This window comes from Lynx canadensis, chromosome X (genome assembly GCF_007474595.2).
Source record: "Lynx canadensis isolate LIC74 chromosome X, mLynCan4.pri.v2, whole genome shotgun sequence".
Classification (NCBI taxonomy): Eukaryota; Metazoa; Chordata; class Mammalia; order Carnivora; family Felidae; genus Lynx; species Lynx canadensis.
This window is the reverse complement of record NC_044321.2, coordinates 40871550-40894843: the sequence shown is the minus strand read 5'-3', so window position 1 is coordinate 40894843 and position 23294 is coordinate 40871550. Positions and strand designations below refer to the sequence as shown.

Below are 23294 nucleotides of genomic sequence, written 5' to 3'. Positions count from 1 at the left end.
TTTTGTTTTATAGTGTGTGCTTTTGATGCTGTATCTGAGAAACCATTAAGGGATAGGATTGGAATACAGATTTGGCTCCAGTATCTATGTTCTTCATCATACTACGTTGCCTGTTGAGAACTTACATCACTGGTACTAATAGTACACAGGAAGTTATTATTATGAGTTTCATGTTTTGACCTGAAAAAAATACCCATTAATCATCCTCCAACCCTAGTACAGACCTCAGGATTCTGATCATGTACTGTGAGGCCCATGTTTTAGGGAGAAGTACTGAGGCTCAGGTGAGGGAAAGGCTGGCCCCCAGGCTACCCACTGAGCTGTACCGCCCCCCCCCCCAAGGCTGCGCATGTCACAGGGCTGACACCCCTCCGCGTGCTTCCTCTCAGTCATCAGTCTCTCTCCTAAGCAGAGATTCATACCCAGACACGTGGAATGCTGGCTTTGGGGGTGTGGGTAATTGACCTTACTCACGTTAGCGGATTTTCTAGAAGGGTAATGGGAGGAAATGGAGTGACCTCAGGACTACAGATCTCCTACCAGGAGCCACACAAGGACTGTGAAGTAGGAAGCTTGTCTGTAGGGTATGCTTCTTCATGGCAGCCACAACTAAAGGAGGCAGGTGCCTGGGTGGCTCGGTCGGTTAAGCATCCGACTTCGGCTCAGGTCATGATCTAGCAATCTGTGAGTTCAAGCCCCGCTTCGGGCTCTGTGCTGACAGCTCAGAGCCTGGAGCCTGTTTCAGATTCCGTGTCTCCCTCTCCCTCTCTGCCCCTCCCCCACCCACGCTCTGTCTCTGTCTTTCTCAAAAATGAACATTAAACAATAAATAAATAAAGGGAGCTACCTGGAAGGAAGGTGCTCCCTCTGCAGGCTGACACTCTTTGCTGTTTAACACCCCCAGCCACATCCTGTGTATGCAACAGTCCTTGGTGCTGAGAAACAGTTGGATACACCAGAAAATAAGCAGGTGCGAACACACCCAGGATTGAGGGAACAACTGGGAGAGGAAGGTAAATTGTTCCAGGCATTGGGGAACACCCAGAAGCAGCAGGAACAGTCTGTGGCTCCAGACAAATAGGCCAGGGCTGAGGAACCATTCCAGGTCACTAGAAAACAGCTTTAGGGCAAGGGATCAGTCACCGCAGTGATGTGCAACAAAGAGGCTATCAAACAGCCAGAGGGACAGAGACTCTAGAACAGCCAAATGGAAGAGGAAACCATTCCTGAATGGCATGTGACAGCCAGAAATACCTAGGAGACAGCCCCGAGAGATAAGGGAACAATCTCAGGCTGAGGGAACAGCCAGAGAAACAAAGAAACAGCTGGAGGGACAAGGAGACAGTGTCTGGACCCGAGGAACAGTAGGATCAACAAATATCTGGAGAGACCACAAAATAGTCCCTGTATGTGGAAGACAATCAGAGGGACTGCAAAACAACCAGAGGAACAGGGGGTAGACCCTGAGGATGAGACCACAGCAAAAAAAGACCAAGGGATAGTCTCTGAAGCGCAAGGAACAGAAAAATCAAATAGTCTGAGGCACTGGGGAACCGCCAGAGTCTAAAGACCGATCACAAGGATTGAAACAGCCAATAAACCGGGATACAGAGATCAGGGAACAGCGGCTGGTCCTAACATAGGTTTATCAGAAACGGGAGTAATCACAGAGATTAAGGACACTGTACCTATAACTAGTGGGAATTCGACAGAGACAGTCATGGGAGCTAATATAGTGCCAGCAGATACAGCCAGGGGGACTAACGGGGGTCAGACACTATACTGGTGACTAATACAGGATCATCCGAACCATGAAGGGCTCTAATGTAGGGAAGGCTCTAATGAGTCCCAGGCATTATACTGAGGCTCATGAGGCAAATACTCCGTAGTAGCGAATAATGAGGGACCAGCAGCCACAGGGATGCGGGTGGTAAATGAACTGATGCTGAGATAGAGACAAAATCACTTTAGTGATGGCTAATGGCTAATCAGCAGAATGACGAAAGGCTAACGTGAGGTCAGCAGACACTGGGCTGATTTTTTACGACCAAAAACACTGTATTTGTGACCAGTATCAGTAGACATAGGGATGGCAGTAATCCGGTGTCAGCAGCAGATGTCATGACTGAGAAGCATGAGGCAAAGACTGAACTAGCGAGCAGTCACAGTGTTGAGGCTAACATGGGGTGACGAGCACTGTGCTGGGGGATCGTTGCATTCTGACACTGTATTAGTGGCTAATGAGGGAGCAGAGTGATGAGGGTTCATGCAGTCACAAACACCATGATTGGAACTTCAGAGGGTGAAAGACATTCTACTCGTGGCTAAAGGGTGATCGGCAAGATGGGGCTAATGTGGAATCAGCAGATACTGTACTGGAAGCTCGTGGAAGTTAGTCTCTGCTCTTACGGCTAATTGGGGATCAGCAGACAGAGGGATGGTAGCTAAGGAGGGTCAGCAAACACATTGCTGGGGCCTCATGGATGTCCAAGAAACTACTGTTGGCTAATGAAGGATCAATGGACACCATGATGGGGGCCAATGTGGGGCCACCAGACTTTACTGGGGCTTCAACTGGTCAAAGACACAATATTAGTGGTTAAAGGGAGGAGATTTAACAGACACAATGATTTGACTACTATAAGGACAAAAACCATGGTGATACATCCTCAAGGAGTTCATCCTCAGCTAGTGGCTAAAAATAAAAAGGCACTGGTGTATGGTCAGCCCATACCCTGACAGGCTGTAGTGTTGGGTGAGAAGACACAGTGATGGGGGCTATTTTAAGCAGACACCACTGGGTCTGAAGGTTAAAAAACTTGAAGGTTCGTAAATAGGGGTTCCGAAGACAGAGTGACAAGGTCATCCAAGTTCTGCAGATGGTCTACTGGGGCTCAGGAGGATCAAAGTCACCACACTGGTGGCTAACTGGGGAACAGCAGATAGATACTGGCGCAACTGTGCTGTGCTGAGCTGTGGGTTCATTCGGTGGCCAATAAAAATCAACATAATGATAGGATCTAAAGTAGGAAGAGCAGACGCTGTGATTAGAACACACTGGGTTGAATGTATTGCATGGTAGCCAGTAGGGGGGCAACAGACACTGCCGATATGGGTCAACAGACACTACATTAGGTCTAAAGGAAGGTGACAAGACACATTGCTGTGAGCTAATGAGAGGTCAGCAGTCACCACGCTGAGTCCAAAGAGAGACAAAAAGCATGATATTGAGTTAATGGAGGATCATCAGTCACAAAGCTGGGGCTAAAGGCGTGAAGAGACTCCGCGATGAGCAAACAGGTCAGCAAAAATTGTCATGGCAACTGAGAGGGGTGGCGAGACGTGATGCGACAAACTGGGGAGGGGGGGGTCAGTAGACTTGGTGGGAGCAAAAAGTTGTGATAAGACGGGATATTGGGAGCTGATGGTAGGTCATTGTACAGACATTGTGCTCTAGACTAGCGGGGGTGAAAAGAAGTGCTGTTAAGTTAATGGGGTGTTGGTAGTCACCATGCGGACATATTCTGGGGGTAAAAACTACTGTGGTGGTGGCCAATGGAGAATCAAAGGAGACTGTGCTTAAGCTGTTGCGAGTCAAATAGCACGGCAGTGCTGGCAGTGAGGGATCACCACGTAAATGACGTTCCCTAACACGAGGCCAGCACAACCCATCGTGGGGCCTCAGTGAAGGTCATTTTCATGGAGCAAAGCCATTTCTAAAGCCCTGGGACTAAGTCTCCCATTGCCGGTGTCTTTTTCTCCCAGGCAGCCCACATCCAGCTCCTGGTATGGGAACAGGGAACTTTTTATTATTGTTTTTAAAGTTTGAGATATAATTTACATGCAAGCAAGTGCAAAAATCTTAAATTTACTCATTTCATAACTATTAATACACATCCCAATCAAGATATAGAATAGTTCCATCAACCAGGAAGTTCCCTCCTACCCTTCAGGAGTTAATTCCCCTCCTAGAGGCAACCGCTGATCTGCTTTCTGTTATTATAGACGACTTTTATTATGTTTGACATTTTCCAAAACAGAATAATAATTCTGAAACATAAACTTGAGGGGCGCCTGGGTAGCTCAGTTGGTTAAGCATCCGACTTCAGCTCAGGTCATGATCTCACGGTTCGTAGGTATGAGCCCCGCATCAGGCTCTGTGCTGACACCTCAGGGCCTGGAGCCTGCTTCAGATTCTGTGTCTCCCTCTTTCTCTGCCCCTCCCCCACTCACCCTCTGTCTCTCTCTCTCTCAAAAATAAATAAACATTAAAAAAATTTAAACATAGGGGCGCCTGGGTGGCGCAGTCGGTTGAGCGTCCGACTTCAGCCAGGTCACGATCTCGCGGTCCGGGAGTTCGAGCCCCGCGTCAGGCTCTGGGCTGATGGCTCGGAGCCTGGAGGCTGTTTCCGATTCTGTGTCTCCCTCTCTCTCTGCCCCTCCCTCGTTCATGCTCTCTCTCTCTCTCTGTCCCAAAAATAAATAAACATTGAAAAAAAAATTAAAAAAAAAATTTAAACATAAAATTGAATTTTTTTAATGGATGATCTGAAGATTAAAAGAATCACTGAGATGACATCTTGATAAATTTAATTAATATTCAGTAAATAAGGGTGAGGGCATGCTGTTGAAAAAATGCATAAAGTGTAATATATACACTCAAGTGTATGCTATATTTGGGGGCATCTGATGGTTAATTCAAATACCGTGGGTCATCATATTTATTATGGAATATCCAGGGAACAAAAAAAAAAAAAACCAGGTATTTAATGCAGCATCAATTCTCTATGGCATAGCGTTACCAAATGCTAAAGGTAAAGGGTTCACTTTTGCTCATCAAAAATGCTGCATTAGAGAACATTCTCAGGGCACCTGGCTGGCTCAGTCAGTAGAGTACGTGACTCTTGATCTTTGGGTCAATATTTCAAGCCCTACACTGGGCCTAGAGCTTACTTAAAGAACAAATTAAAAGATAAGCTTTAAAAAAAGAAAACATTCTCAAAGGTCAGAGGTTTGTCACTGGCAGACTTCCACTAAAGGGCATTGTTCAGGCAAAGAAGAAAATGATTGTGGATGGAATGCAGAAAGGTGGCAAATATGTGGGCAAAATGAAATGAACGCATGAAAGAAAAAAGTTTTCTGTGGACATATAAGTATGTATCCCTTCTGTGTGTATGTGTGTGTGTTACACATAAATATTTATGTAAACCCCATAATACATCAGTATATTTTGAAATGTATATGTATATACATGTACAAGCAAAATTTCTGTTAGAAATTAACTTTAATTAAAGACAGTTTATGGGAGAAAATCATAACATACAATTGAAGTCGAAAAAAGTTGAGTTAAAAAATAAAAAGACAAACCATATTCATGGATGGAAAGGCTTAAAGCCATTTTACATCTTCCGGACTGGCAACAATTTGAAAGACTGATAAGTCCTGGTGTATATGTGGGATAATGTAAACTTCGTCTCAAACTGCTCATGAGAGTGTAAATTAGTAGAATTTGGAGGGGGGGGAATTCAATTATTTAATAAAGTTGCAAAACTTCTGTAGCAATCAGAACCCAGCTAGGAGGGGTGCCTGGGGTGGCTCAGTCAGTGGAGCCTCTGACTCTTGATTTTGGCTAAGGTCATAGTCTCACAGTTCATGGGTTCGAGCCCCGCTCTGGGCTCTGGATGATGGCACAAGCTTGCTTGGAATTCTGTGTCTCCCATTCTCTCTGCCCCTCCACTGCTCACGCCCACCCTCATGCTGTCTCAAAAATAAATAAACATTAAAAAAGAAAAAAAGAACCCAGCTAGGAGACAGAAACGATACCAGTTGTTTTAATGAAAGGAACTTCTTATAAAGAATTTTTGACTAGTCACAAAGTTATTAACCATGTAACTGAAAAGGACAGAAAGAGAACATTAAAATTATCATGGAGGCAGCAACTGCAGGAAGCAGCTAGGCTAAGGTAACAAGGGAAGAAACTGGAATTATTAAAAACTGGAAGGTTGGCTGGGGTGCCTGGGTGGCTCAGGCGGTTGAAAAACTGGAAGGCTGGGGAGTGGTGTCACGTGGGTGGGACTGGTAACTCCCAAGGGGGTGGCACGAGCCAGCTGCCCGCTAGTGTTTCTGAGGGGGCGGGGCACCATTGGCTGTTCTGTGAGTGCTGAATTAAACAACTGCCACCATGAGGAACTTCTGCGCAAGGGAGGGAGTGATACTGGGCTGACACTCAGATGAACGGGGCGCCAACAGGGAGGAAAAGAAAAGGAGCAAGGCCCTTCTTCCTTCCTCACGCTCACGGTTCACGGTTACTATCTCCGATTGGCAAGGCCCCACGGGAAGCAGCTGGCAAGACAGAAACATGTTTTGTAGAGTCACAGCCCCAGCATCGCAAAGAACAGCGTAGAAGGGGGGTGTTGGAGCTAGGGGCACAACAGCTTAGTAACTTAACCACTGCCTATACTCTATGACCCATCAGTTCCACTTTTAGATCCAGACGCTAAACACAGAAACAACACAAATGTCTTGCGCTAGGGGGAGAGAAATGAATACACCAGACCTATATTTATCAGCATGGATAGATCAAGGACAGGTAACGTTTCATGAAAAAAGCAAGCTGCAGAACTTGCTTTCAACACAGGGTGGAACCATTTATGGAAAGTGTTCAGAGGAATATAGTATTATATATTGTACAATTCACGCTATACACACACACAACCTCAGGGGAGATTAACATTCTAAATGTTGAAAGGAAAACCTTAACTTTAGAGGAAAAGTGTAGGAGAATTGTGACCACCTTGAAACTGATAATATTCAAACATAAAACCTCAATGGAAGAGTTAACAACATTAAATAACCAGCCACAGTCCAGGAGAAGGTATCTGCCGTACACATGACTGAAAAAAGGTTTGTACATTCTCATATACTGAAAAACGAAAACAAGAACATGTAAAGCCAGGATGTAAAAGATAAGCAGCCCGTCAGAAAACAATGGGGAAAGGATACACAACAGTCAAAGCACAGAAGAAAAGAACCCTAACGGCCAGTCAACAGGTAAGAAGTTATTCAACCTCACCATTAATTAGGGGAATCCAAATGAAACGACAACAACGAGCTATCCCCTAACAGGAATCAGGATGTATTTTCACACCAGTGTCCGAGCCTAATGTGCTCTGTGTGCCGGTGACCAGAGGACCCAGAGGGCTTGGTCAGACGGTGATGGGAGTCTTCACAAAGAAGCTTTCTCCACAGTAAAAGGCAAGGGCCGGCCCACGTGAGTTCTCTGATGTTCCGTGAGGTGCGCTTTCCGGCAGAAGGCCTTGCCACATTCTTGACATTCAAAGGGTCTCTCTCCCGTGTGAATCCGCTGATGTTCAATGAGGCGTACTTTCACGTAGAAGGCGTTTCCGCACTCGCTACATTCATAGGGCTTCTCTCCCGTGTGAGTTCTCTGGTGTTGACAAAGGGATTTCTTCATACTGAAGATTTTTCCACATTCGCTGCATTCATAGGGTTTCTCTCCTGAATGCATTCTCTGATGTTCAATGAGGCGTGCTTTAACATAGAAGGCATTGCCACATTTGCTACATTCGTAAGGTTTCTCTCCCGTGTGAATTCGCTGATGTATCCCAAGAGACGAGTGTACCCTGAAGGATTTCCCACATTCATGACACTGATAGGGTTTTTCACCTGTGTGAGTTCTCTGATGATTATTGAGAGTCATTTTCATTCTGAAGAACTTCCCACATTCGCCACATTTATAGGGTTTCTCACCCGTGTGAATTCTCTGATGTTGATTTAGGGATTTCTTTGCACGGAAGTTTTTCCCACAGTCACCACATTCATATGGTTTCTCCCCTGTGTGGGTTCTCTGGTGTTGGGTAAGGGATATCTTGACTCGAAATGTTTTCCCACATTCGCTACATTCATAGGGCTTCTCCCCCGTGTGAGTTCTCTGGTGAATCATGAGGGTTGCCTTCTCAGAAAAGGTTTTCCCGCATTCGGCACACGCATACGGCCTCTCTCCTGTGTGTGTTCTCTGGTGTAGAATGAGTTGTGACTTCCTGCCAAAAGACTTCCTACATTCATTACATTCAAAGGGTTTCTCCCCCGTGTGAGTTTTCTGGTGAGCAATGAGGTATGACCTTGCACTGAAGGTTTTTGCACACTCACCACACTTATAGGGTCTCTCCCCTGTGTGTATCCTCAGATGTTCAATAAGGTTTGATTTCCTGCAGTAACTTTTCCCACATTCATGACATCCAAAGTTTTTTACTCCTGCGTGTGTTCTTTTATGTCCAACAAAGCCTGTGTTCTTGTAGAAGACTTTTCCATATCCATTATACTCAACAGTTTGATCCACAGGTTGAATCTTCTGACGCTGAAGGTCACTGTCATGCCTGAGGGCACTACCCCCGACAGAACTCTTGCCACACAGCAGTGAGAGAGATCCTTTAAAAACAAATCGGATCACTTACTTAAAACTCAACAATGGTTTCCCTCGTCATGGTACCGAATAAAAGTGCTTACCAAAGCCCATAAAACATAGCCTGTTAAAAAGTGCTTCACCTCGCCTAAAAAACTCAACATAATTTGGCCCCCAGCTAACTCTCTGATATGGCCCCCGGCCACTCGCACCACCCACCATTAAGCTACACTGGTCTCTTTGCTCTTTTTAGGATCTATCACCCTGACACACACTGTTCTCTCCACCCCGAATATTCAAAGTCTACGTGGCTCTGTCTCTCTCACATCACTGATGTTGGTGCACCAATGTTAACCTCCCCAAAAAGTCGTCCCTGGACATATCCTCCACAGGCACACGACACATCGTTGTCTATCTTTCGTATCTTGCATTGATTTTCTTCTCACCACCAAACGTGATGTATCAGACTGCCAGCTCCGGGACAGTGATATTAGTTCCCCAGGTGCTAGATCCCTACGCCTAGAACGTGACCAGATCATAGCTGACACTCATTTAAGAGGTGGTGGAACACCAGAGGCGCGTACGAACGAATGCCCCACAATGAACGGCATCCAAGGCAGTGGAAGGTGGGCAGGCAATTGAGAATACTAAAGGGAGACAGACTAGCTGAGAACGTGTAAGACGAGGTGGGTGGGGATAGGTAAGAGTGGTAGATAACCACAAAACTCAAGAGGGGCGCCCGGGTGGTTCAGTCAGTTGAGCGTCCAACTTGAGCTCAGGTCACGATCTCGTGGTTCCTGGGTTTGAGCCCCACGTCGCGCTCTCTGCTGTCAACACTTCGGCTGCGGCTCTTCTGTCCCCCTTTCTCTCTGCCCCTCCCCTGCTTGTGCTCTCTCTCTGTCTCTCTCAAAAATAAATAAGCTTGGGGCACCTGGGTGGCTCAGTCGGTTGAGCGTCCAACTTCGGCTCAGGTCATGATCTCACAGCTCGTGAGTTCGAGCCCCGTGTCGGGCTCTGTGCTGACAGCTCAGAGCCTGGAGCCTGTTTCGGATTCTGTGTCTCCCTCTCTCTCTGCCCCTAACCCACTCGCATTCTGTCTCTGTCAAAAATAAACATTAAAAAAAAAATTTTTTTTAATAAATAAATAAATAAATAAGCTTACAAAAAAAAAAAAAACAAAAAACCCTCAAGATAAAACAGGCCAGAGCACTTAAGTGTGAACGTAATGAGGGCAGGTGTGATTTAGGTACCTGAAGTGTGTAAACCTTCTGCCCTCCAGTCATTTGCAAAGAGGAAGGGCCCCTAGAAAGAGCCTACTGGAAACCACTGCCCCAAGCGTGAATTTCTGCACTCTTCCTTCCCGTTTCTGCTCACTCACCTGGGAAACCTTGGCCTGAGGATTCCTCCTCTAAAATCCACAGCTCTTCTCCTCGCTCCAACTTGAAGATCATCTCTGGTTTGGCCACGCAGAGGCCTGTTAATGGGAAATGGCAGAGGACATGGGCCAAGTTGTCTGAGCGCTAGGGCCTCTGATGGAGGAGGAGGAAGGTGCATCTTCATGAGCTGCACAAGGAAGGGGGCCCATTTAAACCTTTCATTGGGGGAAGTGACAACACACATCACGCTTCCTGGTGCCTCAAACCTAATCAAGCACCTGTGACCCTTGAATCTAGAACCTAAAGTATTGTTAAAGTCTACAAAGGCCATACACGTTTCAGTAACCAAGAAAGGAAACCTATGGTACCAGGAGTTACGTGGACAATAATCCTCACCCACGGATGCCAGGTTGCTGTAGTTCTCTAACATCACATCCTTGTGCATGGTCCTCTGAGCAGGGTCCAGTCTGTGCCACTCCTGTCGGGTAAAATCCACAGCCACGTCCTCAAATGACACAGATCCCTGTAACAACAAGCTGCAATGATCAGAATGGGACACACGGAGGGGCGCCTAAGTGGCTCAGTCGGTTACGCACCCGACTCTTGAGTTCGGCTCAGGTCATCATCTCACGGTTCGTGGGATGGAGCCCTGTGTCGGGCTCCGCACTGATGGCACAGAGCCTGCTTGGGAGTCTCTCTCCCTCTCTCTCTGCCCCTCCCCAACCTGCTCACACACTCTCTCTCAAAATAAACATTAAAAAAAATGTTAAAAATTTTTTTTTTCAACGTTTATTTATTTTTGGGACAGAGAGAGACAGAGCATGAACGGGGGAGGGGCAGAGAGAGAGGGAGACACAGAATCGGAAGCAGGCCCCAGGCTCTGAGCCATCAGCCCAGAGCCCGACGCGGGGCTCGAACTCACGGACCGTGAGATCGTGACCTGGCTGAAGTCGGACGCTTAACCGACTGCGCCACCCAGGCGCCCCTAAAAAAAATGTTAAATACTATCTCAAAAAAAAAACAAACAAACAGATGTGTGAAACTAATTCTCTCCACAGAGCACCAGTAAGAGTTAACTAGAAGAAGCTACATTGGACACCTGACCCTGTGTCTTGCTCGATATTATATTTTGTTGGGCGGGGGGAACCCAGAACGGCCCTGCTATTGTGTTACTATATCAATCCATGAAGAAAAGACTGCTGACTGCTGAGTTAACACGAGGTGCCCAGACCTGTCCCAGTTGCTGGGAAAACAAAAAAGGGATAAGATGGAGTGCCTGTTCTCAAAGAGCTCAAAACCCAGTGAAGAGGCTTAGGTATGAACACAGTCTTGCAATGAGGTGTTACGGGAGCTGCGTTAGGCATGCGTACAGGGTGCAGTGGGCTGTGTTATCAGATCCAACTTCACTTGGGGAGACGGAGTGTGGAATCCTTCAACAAGAATACAGTTTCCCTCAAAAATATGGGACAACAGCATAAAAAAAGGCAGGAAAACATGAAACACACATGGTGAGCTATGAAACTACATATAGAACCGGAGGAGAGAAAAACAGCACTTCAGGCTATGATGAGTTTAAGGGCTGCAGAGACATTCCAGGGCCAGAGAGGGGAGGGATTTTCAACTGTTTTTTTTTTTTTCCTACAGATCATCAGTCTCTAAAATGCCTGACTCCCTATACCATCAGAATATTTTCTGACCCTCCCACAATATATTTATATTTCGAAATTAGACAGAAGTCCTGTTAAGTGGGAGAAAGGCACAGATCATTACTCCCAGGATAATGGCGCGAGCAGATGGGTTGAGGCTGGTGCCATAAATTGAGATGAGCAAAACAAGAGAGATACTGGGTTGGCAGAAGGAGAAATTGAAATAGATCTTGGACCTGAGCTGGGTTGTTTATGGCACATACTGATAGACGTCCAGCTGGCAGGTGGCTATAGGATTCTGAAGCTCAGAAGAGAAGGCTAGGATAGGCCAACGATTGGGAGGCAATAGCATTTCAGTACTAGCTGAAACCACCAGAATAAACTGGAAGGCTAAGAAAACACAAAGAGCTTGAGAGAAGCACCAGGTACAGAGTCAGCAGGGATACCAAAAGTACATGAAGCTTGAGGGGGGGGGGGGCCTGTGGGACACAGAAAATGGGAGAAATACTGTTTTTTTTTTAAAGCAGTCCTGCCCCAAAGTAGGCCCCAGGGCTAAAAAAACCCAAAAAAACACACAAAAAAAAAACCTGTAACCTTGTAGCAGCAGACACCTCAAACTCTAAGGAAGAGAAATCCTTTTCTTTGGCAAGAATAGTGGTCTGGAGAGTGTGGGAAGGATCCCCATTGCCTTTTTTCTACCCTCCCACCCCTTGGCCCCAAGGACAAACTTCCTTACAGAAAGTCAGTGCCAAAGCGGACAGACTAAATCCCTAACTGTCCAGCCAAAAGACCATGGGAGGGAGTGTGGGGGAGCACGACTGTGGGGGAGACTGCCCTAATAAAATAGCCTCAGAATACATGAAGCAAATCTGAAAGAACCGAAAGAAGGAAGGGGCAAATGCACACTTAGAACCGCTGACTTTCAACACTTCTCTTAGTAATCAAAGTAACCAGTAGACAGAAAATCAACGGGGATATAGGAAAACTGAACACCACCCAGCAACCAAAGGACTCTGCAAAGCATTCCACTCAGAAATATAGAAATTAAGTTTCTTCAAGTACACACGGAATAGTCACCAAGCTAGGACGTACCCGGGATCATTGAGCAAATCTCAACACGATCAAAGGCCCCTTGGGTACCAAGGAAAATTGACCCGGAAAACCAATTCTGACATAGCACTTAACAAAACAATTAGAATTTAAAGACAAAGAAAATATCTCTTCAGGGCCTCCAGGCAAAAAAGATGAAATAACTTACAAGACCAGAGAATTAAACTGGCATCGATTTCTCAAAAACACTTGTGCCCTTCCTCAGGAATTTAACAGAGCTGCGCTGTCCAATTTGGTAGCCACACGTGGCTAGTTATAGTCCTGGACAGCAAAGACACAGAACGTACTCATCACTGCAAGGGGTTCTATTGACCAGCACTACACCAAACGGTGAGCTTCATCCGACCAAAACCGATGAATGGGGAAATTTTGGCAAAAGCCTGACACTGGGCATTTTACATACTACTGTAAAGTTAAGACTAACACAACGCTGGGGTCACGGGCTGAAGGATAACGTATAGATATTAAGTTGTCCCGACAAAGTAGAAAAAGAACTAAAAAATGGAAGAAGAGAAAGAAAAAGAGAAAAGATGAATGAGATCATTGACTGCCATGTAGGTAAAGGTGAGAGACAAATTAGATGTTATAAAAGATTAATAAAGAAAAAAAAAGTAGGGGCGCCTGGGTGGCGCAGTCGGTTAAGCGCCCGACTTCAGCCAGGTCACGATCTCGCGGTCCGGGAGTTCGAGCCCCGCGTCGGGCTCTGGGCTGATGGCTCGGAGCCTGGAGCCTGTTTCCGATTCTGTGTCTCCCTCTCTCTCTGCCCCTCCCCCGTTCATGCTCTGTCTCTCTCTGTCCCAAAAATAAATAAACGTTGAAAAAAAAAAGAAAAAAAAAAGTAGGGGCACCTGTCGGCAGAGCGTGCAACTCTTGATCTCGAGGTTGGAAGTTCAAGCCACGCATTGGGTGTAGGGATTACTTTAAAATAAAATCTTTTTTGAAAACAAGGTAAATTGGTATAGGCGTTACAGGAAACAGTATGGAGGCTGTTCAAAAAATTAAAACTAGACCTACTATATGATCCAGCGGTCCCACTTCTGGGTATATATCTGAAGGAAATGAAATCACTCTCCCAAAGAGATATCTGCACTCTCATGGTCATTGCAGAATTATTCAAGATATGGAAAACAAACTAAGTGTCCATCGATGGATGAATGGATAAAGATGTGGTGTGTATACACACACACACACACACACACACACACACACAACTCAACATCATTCAGTCATGAGAAAGAAGGAAATCCTACCATTTGCAACAACATGGATGAAACTGGAGGGCATTGTGCTAAGTGAAATGACTCCGACAGAGAAAGGCAAATATTGTACTGTATGATCTCATCTATATGTGAAATCTTTTTTTAAAAAAAGTCAAACTCACAGAAGCAGAGTAGAACATTAAGAGGGGTATGGGAGAAATGTGGCGATGTTGGTCAAAGAGGACAAAGTCAGCTATGTAGAATGAATAAAGTCTAGAGATGCATGGGGCGCCTGCCTGGCTCAATCCACAGAGCGTGCGACTCTTGATCTCAGGGTTGTGAGTTTGAGCCCGAGGTTGGGTATGGAGATTACTTAAACATAAAATCTTAAAAACAAAGTCTAGAGATCTAATGTACAGGCATGATGACTATACTTAAGTAATACTATATTGAACAATGGAAATATGCTAAGAAAGTAAATTACAGGTATACTCATCACACACAAAAAATGGTAACTATGAGAGATGATAGGTTAATTAACTCGACTGCAGTAATCATTTCAATATGTATATGTGTACATCATGTTGTATACCTCAAATATATACAACTTTCATAAATAAAGTAAACAAAAAGAAAGAAACAAGGACTGCCTAAGGGTACTATATGAAGTATTAACACAAAGGGAATTATCAGCATGAAAATACAACCTTCCTAATAACCAAAAAAAAAAAAAAAAAAAAGTAGAGGGAACACTAAATAGAGAAAGAAACAGCAAATATAACAATCTCACAGTGATTACATCAGAAGATAAAGTGAAAAAATTGAGACCAAACATTTCTGTATTGTTTATGACATCAAACAGTAACATAAATAAGTGTAAATGGGTTTACGTCAACTACGAACTGAAAAATGTTTTCATGTTGCCTCGTAAAGCAGAGCCCAATAATACTATGCACAAAAGGTATGTTTAAAACACAGTCATTAAAAAAGGCTAAGGGGCGCCTGGGTGGCTCAGTCAGTTAAGCGTCCGACTTCAGCTCAGGTCACGATATCGCGGTCCGTGAGTTCGAGCCCCGCGTCGGGCTCTGGGCTGATGGCTCGGAGCCTGGAGCCTGCTTCCGATTCTGTGTCTCCCTCTCTCTCTGCCCCTCCCCCGTTCATGCTCTGTCTCTGTCTCAAAAATAAATAAACATTAAAAAAAAGAAGGCTAAAACTGGGGCACCTGCGTGGCTGTCGGTTGAACGCCCGACTTTGGCTCAGGTCATGATCTCACAGTTTGTGAGTTCAAGCCCCACATCAGGCTCACTGTTGCCAGCCCAGAACCCGCTTCGGATCCTGGGTCTGCCTCTCTCTCTACCCCTCCCCCGCTCACACTCCCTCCCTCTCAAAAATAAACATTTTTTTAAAAAGGTAAAATTAAAGAGGTGGATAAAGATTTACCAAATGAAAACAATATAAAAGCAGGGACTGAAATCCTGATGCCAACGTAGAATTCCAAAAGCAATTATATGAGACAAAGGAAGATACTTTGTAATATTAAAAGCCCTGTCCAAAATAAAGATCTAACAACAGAGATATGTGTAAATACCTATGCACAAAGTGATACCACAAAAGCCTATATAAACCAAAAACTACAAGAATACAAGAAAAAGAAGCATCCTCTAATGGGAGACTTTTAACATACCATTCACAAAATAAGACAGATTACGTGGACAAAATAATAAGCAATGATACAAAAGACCCAAGCAACATAATAAGGTGAAAGTTTTGGATATATACATATTAAACACTACACTCCGATCATACAGAATATACTTTCTCTCAAGCACACATGGAACATTCACAAAAATTGATCATGTAGTAGGGCACAAAGAAGATAATCTCAGTAGGTTCCTTAAAATAGAAATATTATAAACAGGGGCGCTTGGGTGGCTCAGCCGCTTGAGCATCCGACTTCGATTCAGGTCATGATCTTACATTCATGGGTTCCAGCCCCGCATCGGGCCGTGTGCTGACAGCTCAGAGCCTGGAGCCTGCTTCGGATTCTGTGTGTGTGTCTCTCTCTCTCTCTGCCCCTCCCCTGCTCATGCTCTATCACTCTCTGTCTCTCAAAAAATAAAACGTTAATTTTAAAAAAAAAAAATACAACTATTATGAACACCAATCACAATCAGTAAAGAGATTTAAGAGTTAGAAATTGACAAGCTGATTCCAAAATTCATATAAAAAAAGGAAGGGGGGGCACCTAGGTGATTCAGTCAGCTGAGCATCCAACTCTTGATTTTCAGCTCAGGTCATGATCTGAGCGTTGTGGGATCAAACCCCCTGTTGGGCTCTGTGCCAAGCACGGAGCCTGCTTGAGATTCTCTCTTTCCCTCACTCCCCTCTCCCCAACTTGTGTGCTCGCTCGCTCTCTCTCTCTCTAAAATTAAAAAAAAAAAAAGAAGGGATTGGGACTTGATGCAGGTCCTAGAAATAACAAGACACTACATTGATGATATCATGATAGTATCAGAAACTGAAAATCAAGCCAGGACTGGCTGAAATGCAATAGTGACATATGGGGAGCAGAGGAGAGTTGATAGATGCTACAAAAATCCAAGGGCCTACTCAAATGGAGTAATTTGTAAGAATACCCGGGGCAGAAGCTATCCCTGACATGCCACAGGCAACACAAAATGAACTATCGTTGGCCTGCGAGCGTGGGTAAAAGCCAGAAACTGGCTGGAGCTTGAGAGAGGTCTTGTCATTCTCGGAACGGAAGAAGGCCTCAGGCCCTGTATAAACCATCTGTGATGGAATTTGCATTGTTTCCTGAAAGGAGGATTCTGTAATCACTGTGAGGATCGGGGATCTAAACTTACCCAAAAAGCTAGAGAGGCACCATTTGTTCCCATTGCAATGGCGGGTTTTGCAGCAATCATTATGTGTGGATTATATAACCTGAAGAGCAGGACAAATACTAAATGTGCAATGTTTATTTATTTTTGAGAGACAGAGAGAGACAGAGTATGAGTAGGGAAGGGGCAGAGAGAAGAGGGAGACACAGAATCCAAAGCAGGCTCCAGGCTCTGAGCTGTCAGCACAGAGCCCGATGCGGGGCTCGAACCCACGAACTGTGAGATCATGACCGGGGCCGAAGTCAGACGCCCAACCGACTGAGCCACCCAGGAGGCCCAGCTAAATGTTGTCTGTTCACCTGTTCCACAGGTGCGTGGCAGCCCAAGGCTTTGCTGTGGAAGCAAGGATTCTTGGTATTCATATATGAGGAGTTCTGGGCAAGGCCTAAACCTTAGAAGAAGAGATAATGTCAGGGCGCCTGGCTGGTTCAGTTGGCAAGGCATCTTTATTTTTAATGTTTATTTATTTTGGGGAGGGAGAGAGAGCACGAGTGGGAGAGAGGCAGGCAGAAAGCATGGGGACAGAGGGTCCGAAGCGGGCTCTAGCCCTACACTGACAGCAGCGAGCCCAAGGCGGGGCTCGAACGCACAAACTGCGAGATCATGACCTGAGCCGAAGTCGGATGCTCAACTGAGCCACCCAGGTGCCCCCAGTCGGTAGAGCATCTTGATCCCAGGGTCACGAGTTCAAGCCCCACATTAGGCGTGGAGCCTACTTTAAAAGAAAATTTAAAAAAAAGTAAGAGCAACTGTTTTGGTCTTGGTGGTGGTGGTTAGACATCTCATTTGAAGGTTGTATGTTCATGTTCAAAATAAATCATTAGTGCCTGGGTAGCTCAGTTGGTCAAGCATCTGCCTCTCGATTCTGGCTCAGGTCATGATCTCACAGTTGGTTGGTTCAAGCCCTGCATCGGGCTCTATGCTGACAGTGCAGAGCCTGCCTGAGATTCTCTCTCCCCCTCTCTCTACCCCTCCCCTGCTCACTCATACACACACACACACACACACACTCTCTCTCTCTCTCTCTCTCTCTCTCTCTCTCTCCAAAATAAATAAACTTAAAAAGAAAAGAAAAATCATTAGAATGGGTCAATTACCTGGTAATTGAATATTGGCTTCCTTTTATACAGGCTTGATTTGGCTGGTGACTAAATTATTAGTGCCTAGTTCCCCAGGGGAGTCAAATTAGCACCAAAAAAAACGTCCCTTTCAAATGCACTTGATAGTGGTAAAATGTTCAGCTTCTTCAACTCTTCCGATGAAATCAGTTCTAAAGAGGACAACATGCAACTCCTGAAGTATTTTCAGTTTTTTGGGCTATTGAAGGGTTGGCTATTGAAGCCCCTTTCAGAACAGTGCGTGGAATATAACATCATAAGCCTCCCCACAACTGAAAATGTGTGTATATGTGTTTAAACCAAACCTAAAAAGCTGATAAAAGGGCTCCTTAGAAGTAGTATTTATTTCAGGATTATACTTGCAAACATGGAATAATTATGGATCTTAGCTTAGCTTAGCTGTTTGTGAGTGCAGAATTATATTTATGCTGCTGTTATATTAGAATAATTTTAAATGCCAGGCACCTGGGTGGCTCAGTTGGTTAAGCGTCCAACTCTTGGTTTCAGCTCAGGTCATGATCTCGCAGTTTCCTGAGTTCGAGCTCTGCGATGGGCTCTGTGCTGGCAGCACGAAGCCTGCTTGGGATTCTCTCTTTCCCTCTCTCTCTGCCTGTCCCCCACTTGCTCTCTCTCTCTCAAAATAAATAAGCAAACAAAAAAAATTTTTTAAAGAAAAGAGTAATTTTAAAGTCCTCTTGATACAAAACAGATGAACATAAGGGAAGGGAAGCAAAAAGAAATATAAAAACAGGCAGGGGGACAAAACATAAGAGACTCTTAAATATAGAGAACGGAGGGTTGTTGGAGGGGTTGTGGGAGAGGGGATGGGCTAAATGGGGGAGGGGCATTAAAGAATCTACTCCTGAAATCACTGTTGCACTTCATGCTTACTAAATAAATACATTATTAAAAATAAAGTCCTCTTGAAATAGAAAGCTCCCTTTTAAGTGCTAATGCAAAGGCAAATGAAAAACGCTTTTTAAACATGCAAAGTATGTTTATTTTTCCTGTAAGAACCATAAATGCTAATAAATTACCTAAAACGGAAGTGACCAATGGTTTATGAGCAAGCTGCTTTGGTCAGACATTACAAACTTTGGTATACTCCAGCACGTGTTACTGCACTTGTGAAATTTCTCTTGTCTAACCTAAATTCACATCCCATGGTGATAACATGGTAAATGTAGTGTTATTAAAGTAAGTGAAGACGTTGAGAAAAAACACCATCGTTGTCAACCCCTGGTACTAAACAAAAAACGCAGCACCTGATCAGATTACTTGGGATTTTGCAGGGTGTGTGCTCCACATCTATAGGTATTGCTAAGCTCCTATCTACAAAATTACCCAAAAGAAGGTCATATTTGAATAAGATGCTGAAAAAAAGTAAGCAGTCTCAATCGTAAAAAGCAGTAGCTCTTTTTTTTATGGTGAAAAAACTTATATTTAGATTTAGCCAGCTGGACTCCGTTTAGATGATCCCAATTTTGTTGGCAACACCCAAAGCATCATAGTCAGGAGCCAGTCGAATATATGTCTTCTCTTCCCCATCGGGCCCGATCAGAGTGTTGACTTTGGCCACATCAATGTCACAGAGCTTCTTCACAGCCTGTTTGATCTGGGGCTTGTTGGCCTTGACATCCACAATGAACACAAGTGTGTTGTCCTCTATTTTCTTTATGGCTGACTCGGTAGTCAGGGGGAACCTGATGACGGCATAGTGACCAAGCTTGTTTCTCCCGGGGGCGCTCTTTTGAGGGTATTTGGGCTGCCTTCAGAGATGCAGTGTCTTGAGCCATCGGAAGGGAGGTGGCGTGTGGGTCTTTGTGCGACTGGACGCCTTTCAGCACTGCTTTCTTGGCCTTCAAAGCCTTTGCTTTGGCTTCAGCTTTGGGAGGGGGTGGAGCCTCCTTCCTCGCCTTTGGTGCCACCTTCGCAAAAGGGAACAGTAGCTCTCTTGATGCCTTTGGCCATTATGATCCACACTCAGACATGATTTTGAAAGCGTATGCAACTTGTACTAATGGAGACAGGAGCCCAGTAGGCTCATGAACCAAATGACCATGGTGACAGGGATGGAGGCTATATATGGAACCAGCGACACAGACTCTCACTCACCAAGGCTGACCTGGCCACAGCGACAGCACAGTGGCCAAGGTGCCAGCAGCAGAGACCAACACTGAGTCTCTGACATGGCCCCACACTCTGGGGTTATCAGCCAGCTGCCTGGTGGCAGGTGGATTACACTGGGCCGCGTCCACACGGTGAAAATTTTTGTGATCTTGGGTTAGGTGAACGTTTCTCAAATACAGCGCTTAAAAGCAAGACCCGTAAAAGAAAAAAAAAATAGTAAATCAGGCTCCATCAAAATTAATGTCTTGTTTTTTGGCAAAACTCCATGAAGAGAATGAAAACACAATCCAAGACTGGGGAAAGGATTTGCAAATTACCTATCTGATAAAGACAGCATGGGAGAATGGCCTTTTGAAGGCTCAGCTGCAGTTCTAACTAGGTGATAATACCTTGCAGAGCTGAGACGATATCCACCAGGAGGCTGTACAGCCTCGGAATCAGCATCTAATATATGGTACTGTTTCTCCCAGAGACGGGAGTCACGGATCCAGAATTCAGAGGGGGGAAATGGGAACGGCATATCACTGACTATTGCCCATAATGATCAGTGAGCAAAAATGTTCCTGCTCATCTGTGTGACCTTTATGCTCTGCTGGTATAGAGATCTCAGTTCCAAAGGGATGAATGCTTGGGGCGCCTGGGTGGCTCGACGCTTGGTTTGGGCTCAGGTCATGATCTCACGATTGGTGAGTTCGAGCCCCACATTGGGCTCCGCGCTGACATCGCAGAGCCTGCTTGGGAGTCTCTCTCTCCCCCTCAAAATAAATAAAATAAATTTTAAAAAACATAAGAGTGATTCCGTTTCACTGGAACCTAAGACCGCCACCCAGAAGCTTTGGGCTTCTCATGCCTCTGAAGCAACAGGCAAGGAAGGGAGTTCCCGTGTTGGCTAGGGAGACGGAATCTGCTGATACACCACGGAGGTATGGAGGGATATGCCCGAAATATAGAAGGCCCCCTGAGGCATACTATCCTGCTGTGTGATTAAAGTCAGTGGACAACTAGGGGCGCCTGGGTGGCGCAGTCGGTTAAGTGTCCGACTTCAGCCAGGTCACGATCTCGCGGTCCGGGAGTTCGAGCCCCGCGTCAGGCTCTGGGCTGATGGCTCAGAGCCTGGAGCCTGTTTCCGATTCTGTGTCTCCCTCTCTCTCTGCCCCTCCCCCGTTCATGCTCTGTCTCTCTCTGTCCCAAAAATAAATAAACGTTGAAAAAAAAAGTCAGTGGACAACTATACAACCCAATTCAGGCAACTATTAATAGATGGACCCTGAAGGAATGAAGGTTTGGGTCACCGTACTAAGTAAAGAAGCGTGACCCAGCGAGGTGCCTGCTGAGGGCAACGGGAATATGGGATGGATAGAAGAATGTATTTATAAATACCAGGATGGTTGCATCATGTTAGGCAGAAGGATGATCTTGTTATTGTCTTTATTTGGGGACTGGGTATGGCTTAGGGTGACGTGTGTGGGTGCCAGGTTGACAAGGGCTGGACTGTGATGGTCAGTTTTATGTGTCAAGTGGGCTAGCTATCATCCCCAGGTACTCAATCAAACACTAATCTGGACGTTGCTGTGAAGTTAGTTTGTAGATGTATTTAACATCTACCATGAGTTGATTTTAGTACAGAAGATCATCCTTGATAATCTGGAGTGGATTTATCCAATCAGTGGAAAGGCCTTACGAGCAAAACTGGAGTCTCCCTGAAGAAGAAACTCTACCTATGGATGGCAATGTCTGGCTCCTGCCAGCTTCCACTTTGCCCTTCCTGCTGGCTCGCTCTATGGATTTGGGACTTGATTAGCCAACTCACACAATCACTTAATCCAATTTCTTGCAATAAATCTCTTTTTAAAAATTTTTTAATGTTTATTTATTTTTGAGAGAGCGAGATAGTGCGAGTTGGGGAGGGGCAGAGAGAGAGGGAGACACAGAATCCGAAGCGGGCTCCAGGCTCCGAGCTGTCAGCACAGAGCCCGACGTGGGGCTCAAATTCACGAACAATGAGATCATGACCTGAGCCGAAGTCGGGCGCTTAACCGACTGAAGCACCCCAGGTGCCCCATTGCAATAAATCTGTTAATGTACATATATATCCCCTAGTGGCTCTGTTTTCTCTGGTAGAACTATGACTGATACAGGGTACCCAGTTGGGCCTTTAATCCATTGACAAGCAATCCTTATAATATACAAAGAGAAGGCAGACACAAAGGAGAGGGTCGTGTAAAGACAGAGGCAGAAATTATAGTGATACAGCCACAAACCAAGGAATACCCATAACCATAAGGAGCTGGAAGAAGGAGGCAAGCAAGAGAAAAAGCCTAGACTGCCCTGAAGAGACTGTTGGAAGAAATACAGACGTGAAAGGCACTGCTGGAGAGGGCTCAGAAGGAGGTGAAAAAGATGGCAAGGGAGGGGCGCCTGGGTGGCTCAGTCGGTTGGGCATCCGACTTCAGCTCAGGTCATGATCTGGCAGGCATTTCACGAGTTCGAGCCCCACGTCAGGCTCTGTGCTGACAGCTCGGAGCCTGGAGCCTGCTTCGGATTCTGTGTCTTCCTCTCTCTCTGCCGCCCCCACCCACCATGCTCTCTCTCTCTCTCCCTCTCTCTCTCTCTCAGAGGTAAATAAACACTAAAAAATTAAAAAAGAAGATGGCAAGGGAAATTTCTATCATCTTAGAGAATACATGCATCGCGAACAGAATGGTAACAGACACAGAAACATTAAAGGTGCTTCTGGTGAGGCTTCAGATGAAAATGAGGAACACGTTATTGGAAACGGAAGGAAAGACTATCCTTGTTATACAGTAGAGGAAAACTTGGTAGAATTGTGTTCTATAGTTCTGTGGGAACTAAAACTTGTAACGAATGACCCTGGATAACTTAGCTGAGAGATTTTCCAGTGAACCATTGAAGGTGTAGCCTGTTTTTGTCTTGCTGCTCATAGTAAAAGGTAAGACAAAAGGAACATATCGAGTAAGGAACTGTTAAGCAAAAAAAGAACCAACAGTGAATGATCCGGTATATTCTCAGCCTACCCATCTCGTAATGAATGCTAAACTCGGAAAATTCATTGTTGGGAACTAGAGCTGTGGAAAGCCAAGGGTGTGGCCAGACAATCTCCTCCTGAAGAGATTAGGTGTGTGACTCATGGATCCACTGAACCATCTCAGCCAAATCCAGGAATAGAGATGAGACTATCCAGTAAAGATCTTTGGGGGCCCTTCCGTCTAATGAGGACACACACGAGGGAGTCACGAGGCTTTTGTGAACGTTATACGTTCAGAAACACTGACAGCTCGAACTGAAAGGCATGGATACAGGACAAAACGAGAGAAGGCTGGGAGCTTCCGGGCTGGTGGACATGTAGAAAGGTGGGGAGACGGTGTGCCTAGA

General features: G+C 45.3%; 1 protein-coding gene and 1 pseudogene across 1 annotated transcript in view; both read right to left on the bottom strand.

Annotated features, from left to right (window-relative positions):
• Positions 1-6884: 6884 nt before the first annotated feature.
• The window catches only part of ZNF157 (zinc finger protein 157), a 36274-nt gene continuing 19864 nt past the window's right edge, over positions 6885-23294 (bottom strand). Inside the window, exons 2-4 of the mRNA XM_032592236.1 lie at positions 10195-10321; positions 9801-9896; positions 6885-8448 (exon numbers count right to left, since the gene is read on the bottom strand). Coding sequence (XP_032448127.1) covers positions 7226-8448; positions 9801-9896; positions 10195-10321 — 1446 coding nt within the window. The 3' untranslated portion in view covers positions 6885-7225. The remainder of the gene's footprint in view (positions 8449-9800; positions 9897-10194; positions 10322-23294) is intronic.
• On the bottom strand, positions 19188-19738 carry LOC115507681 (annotated as a pseudogene).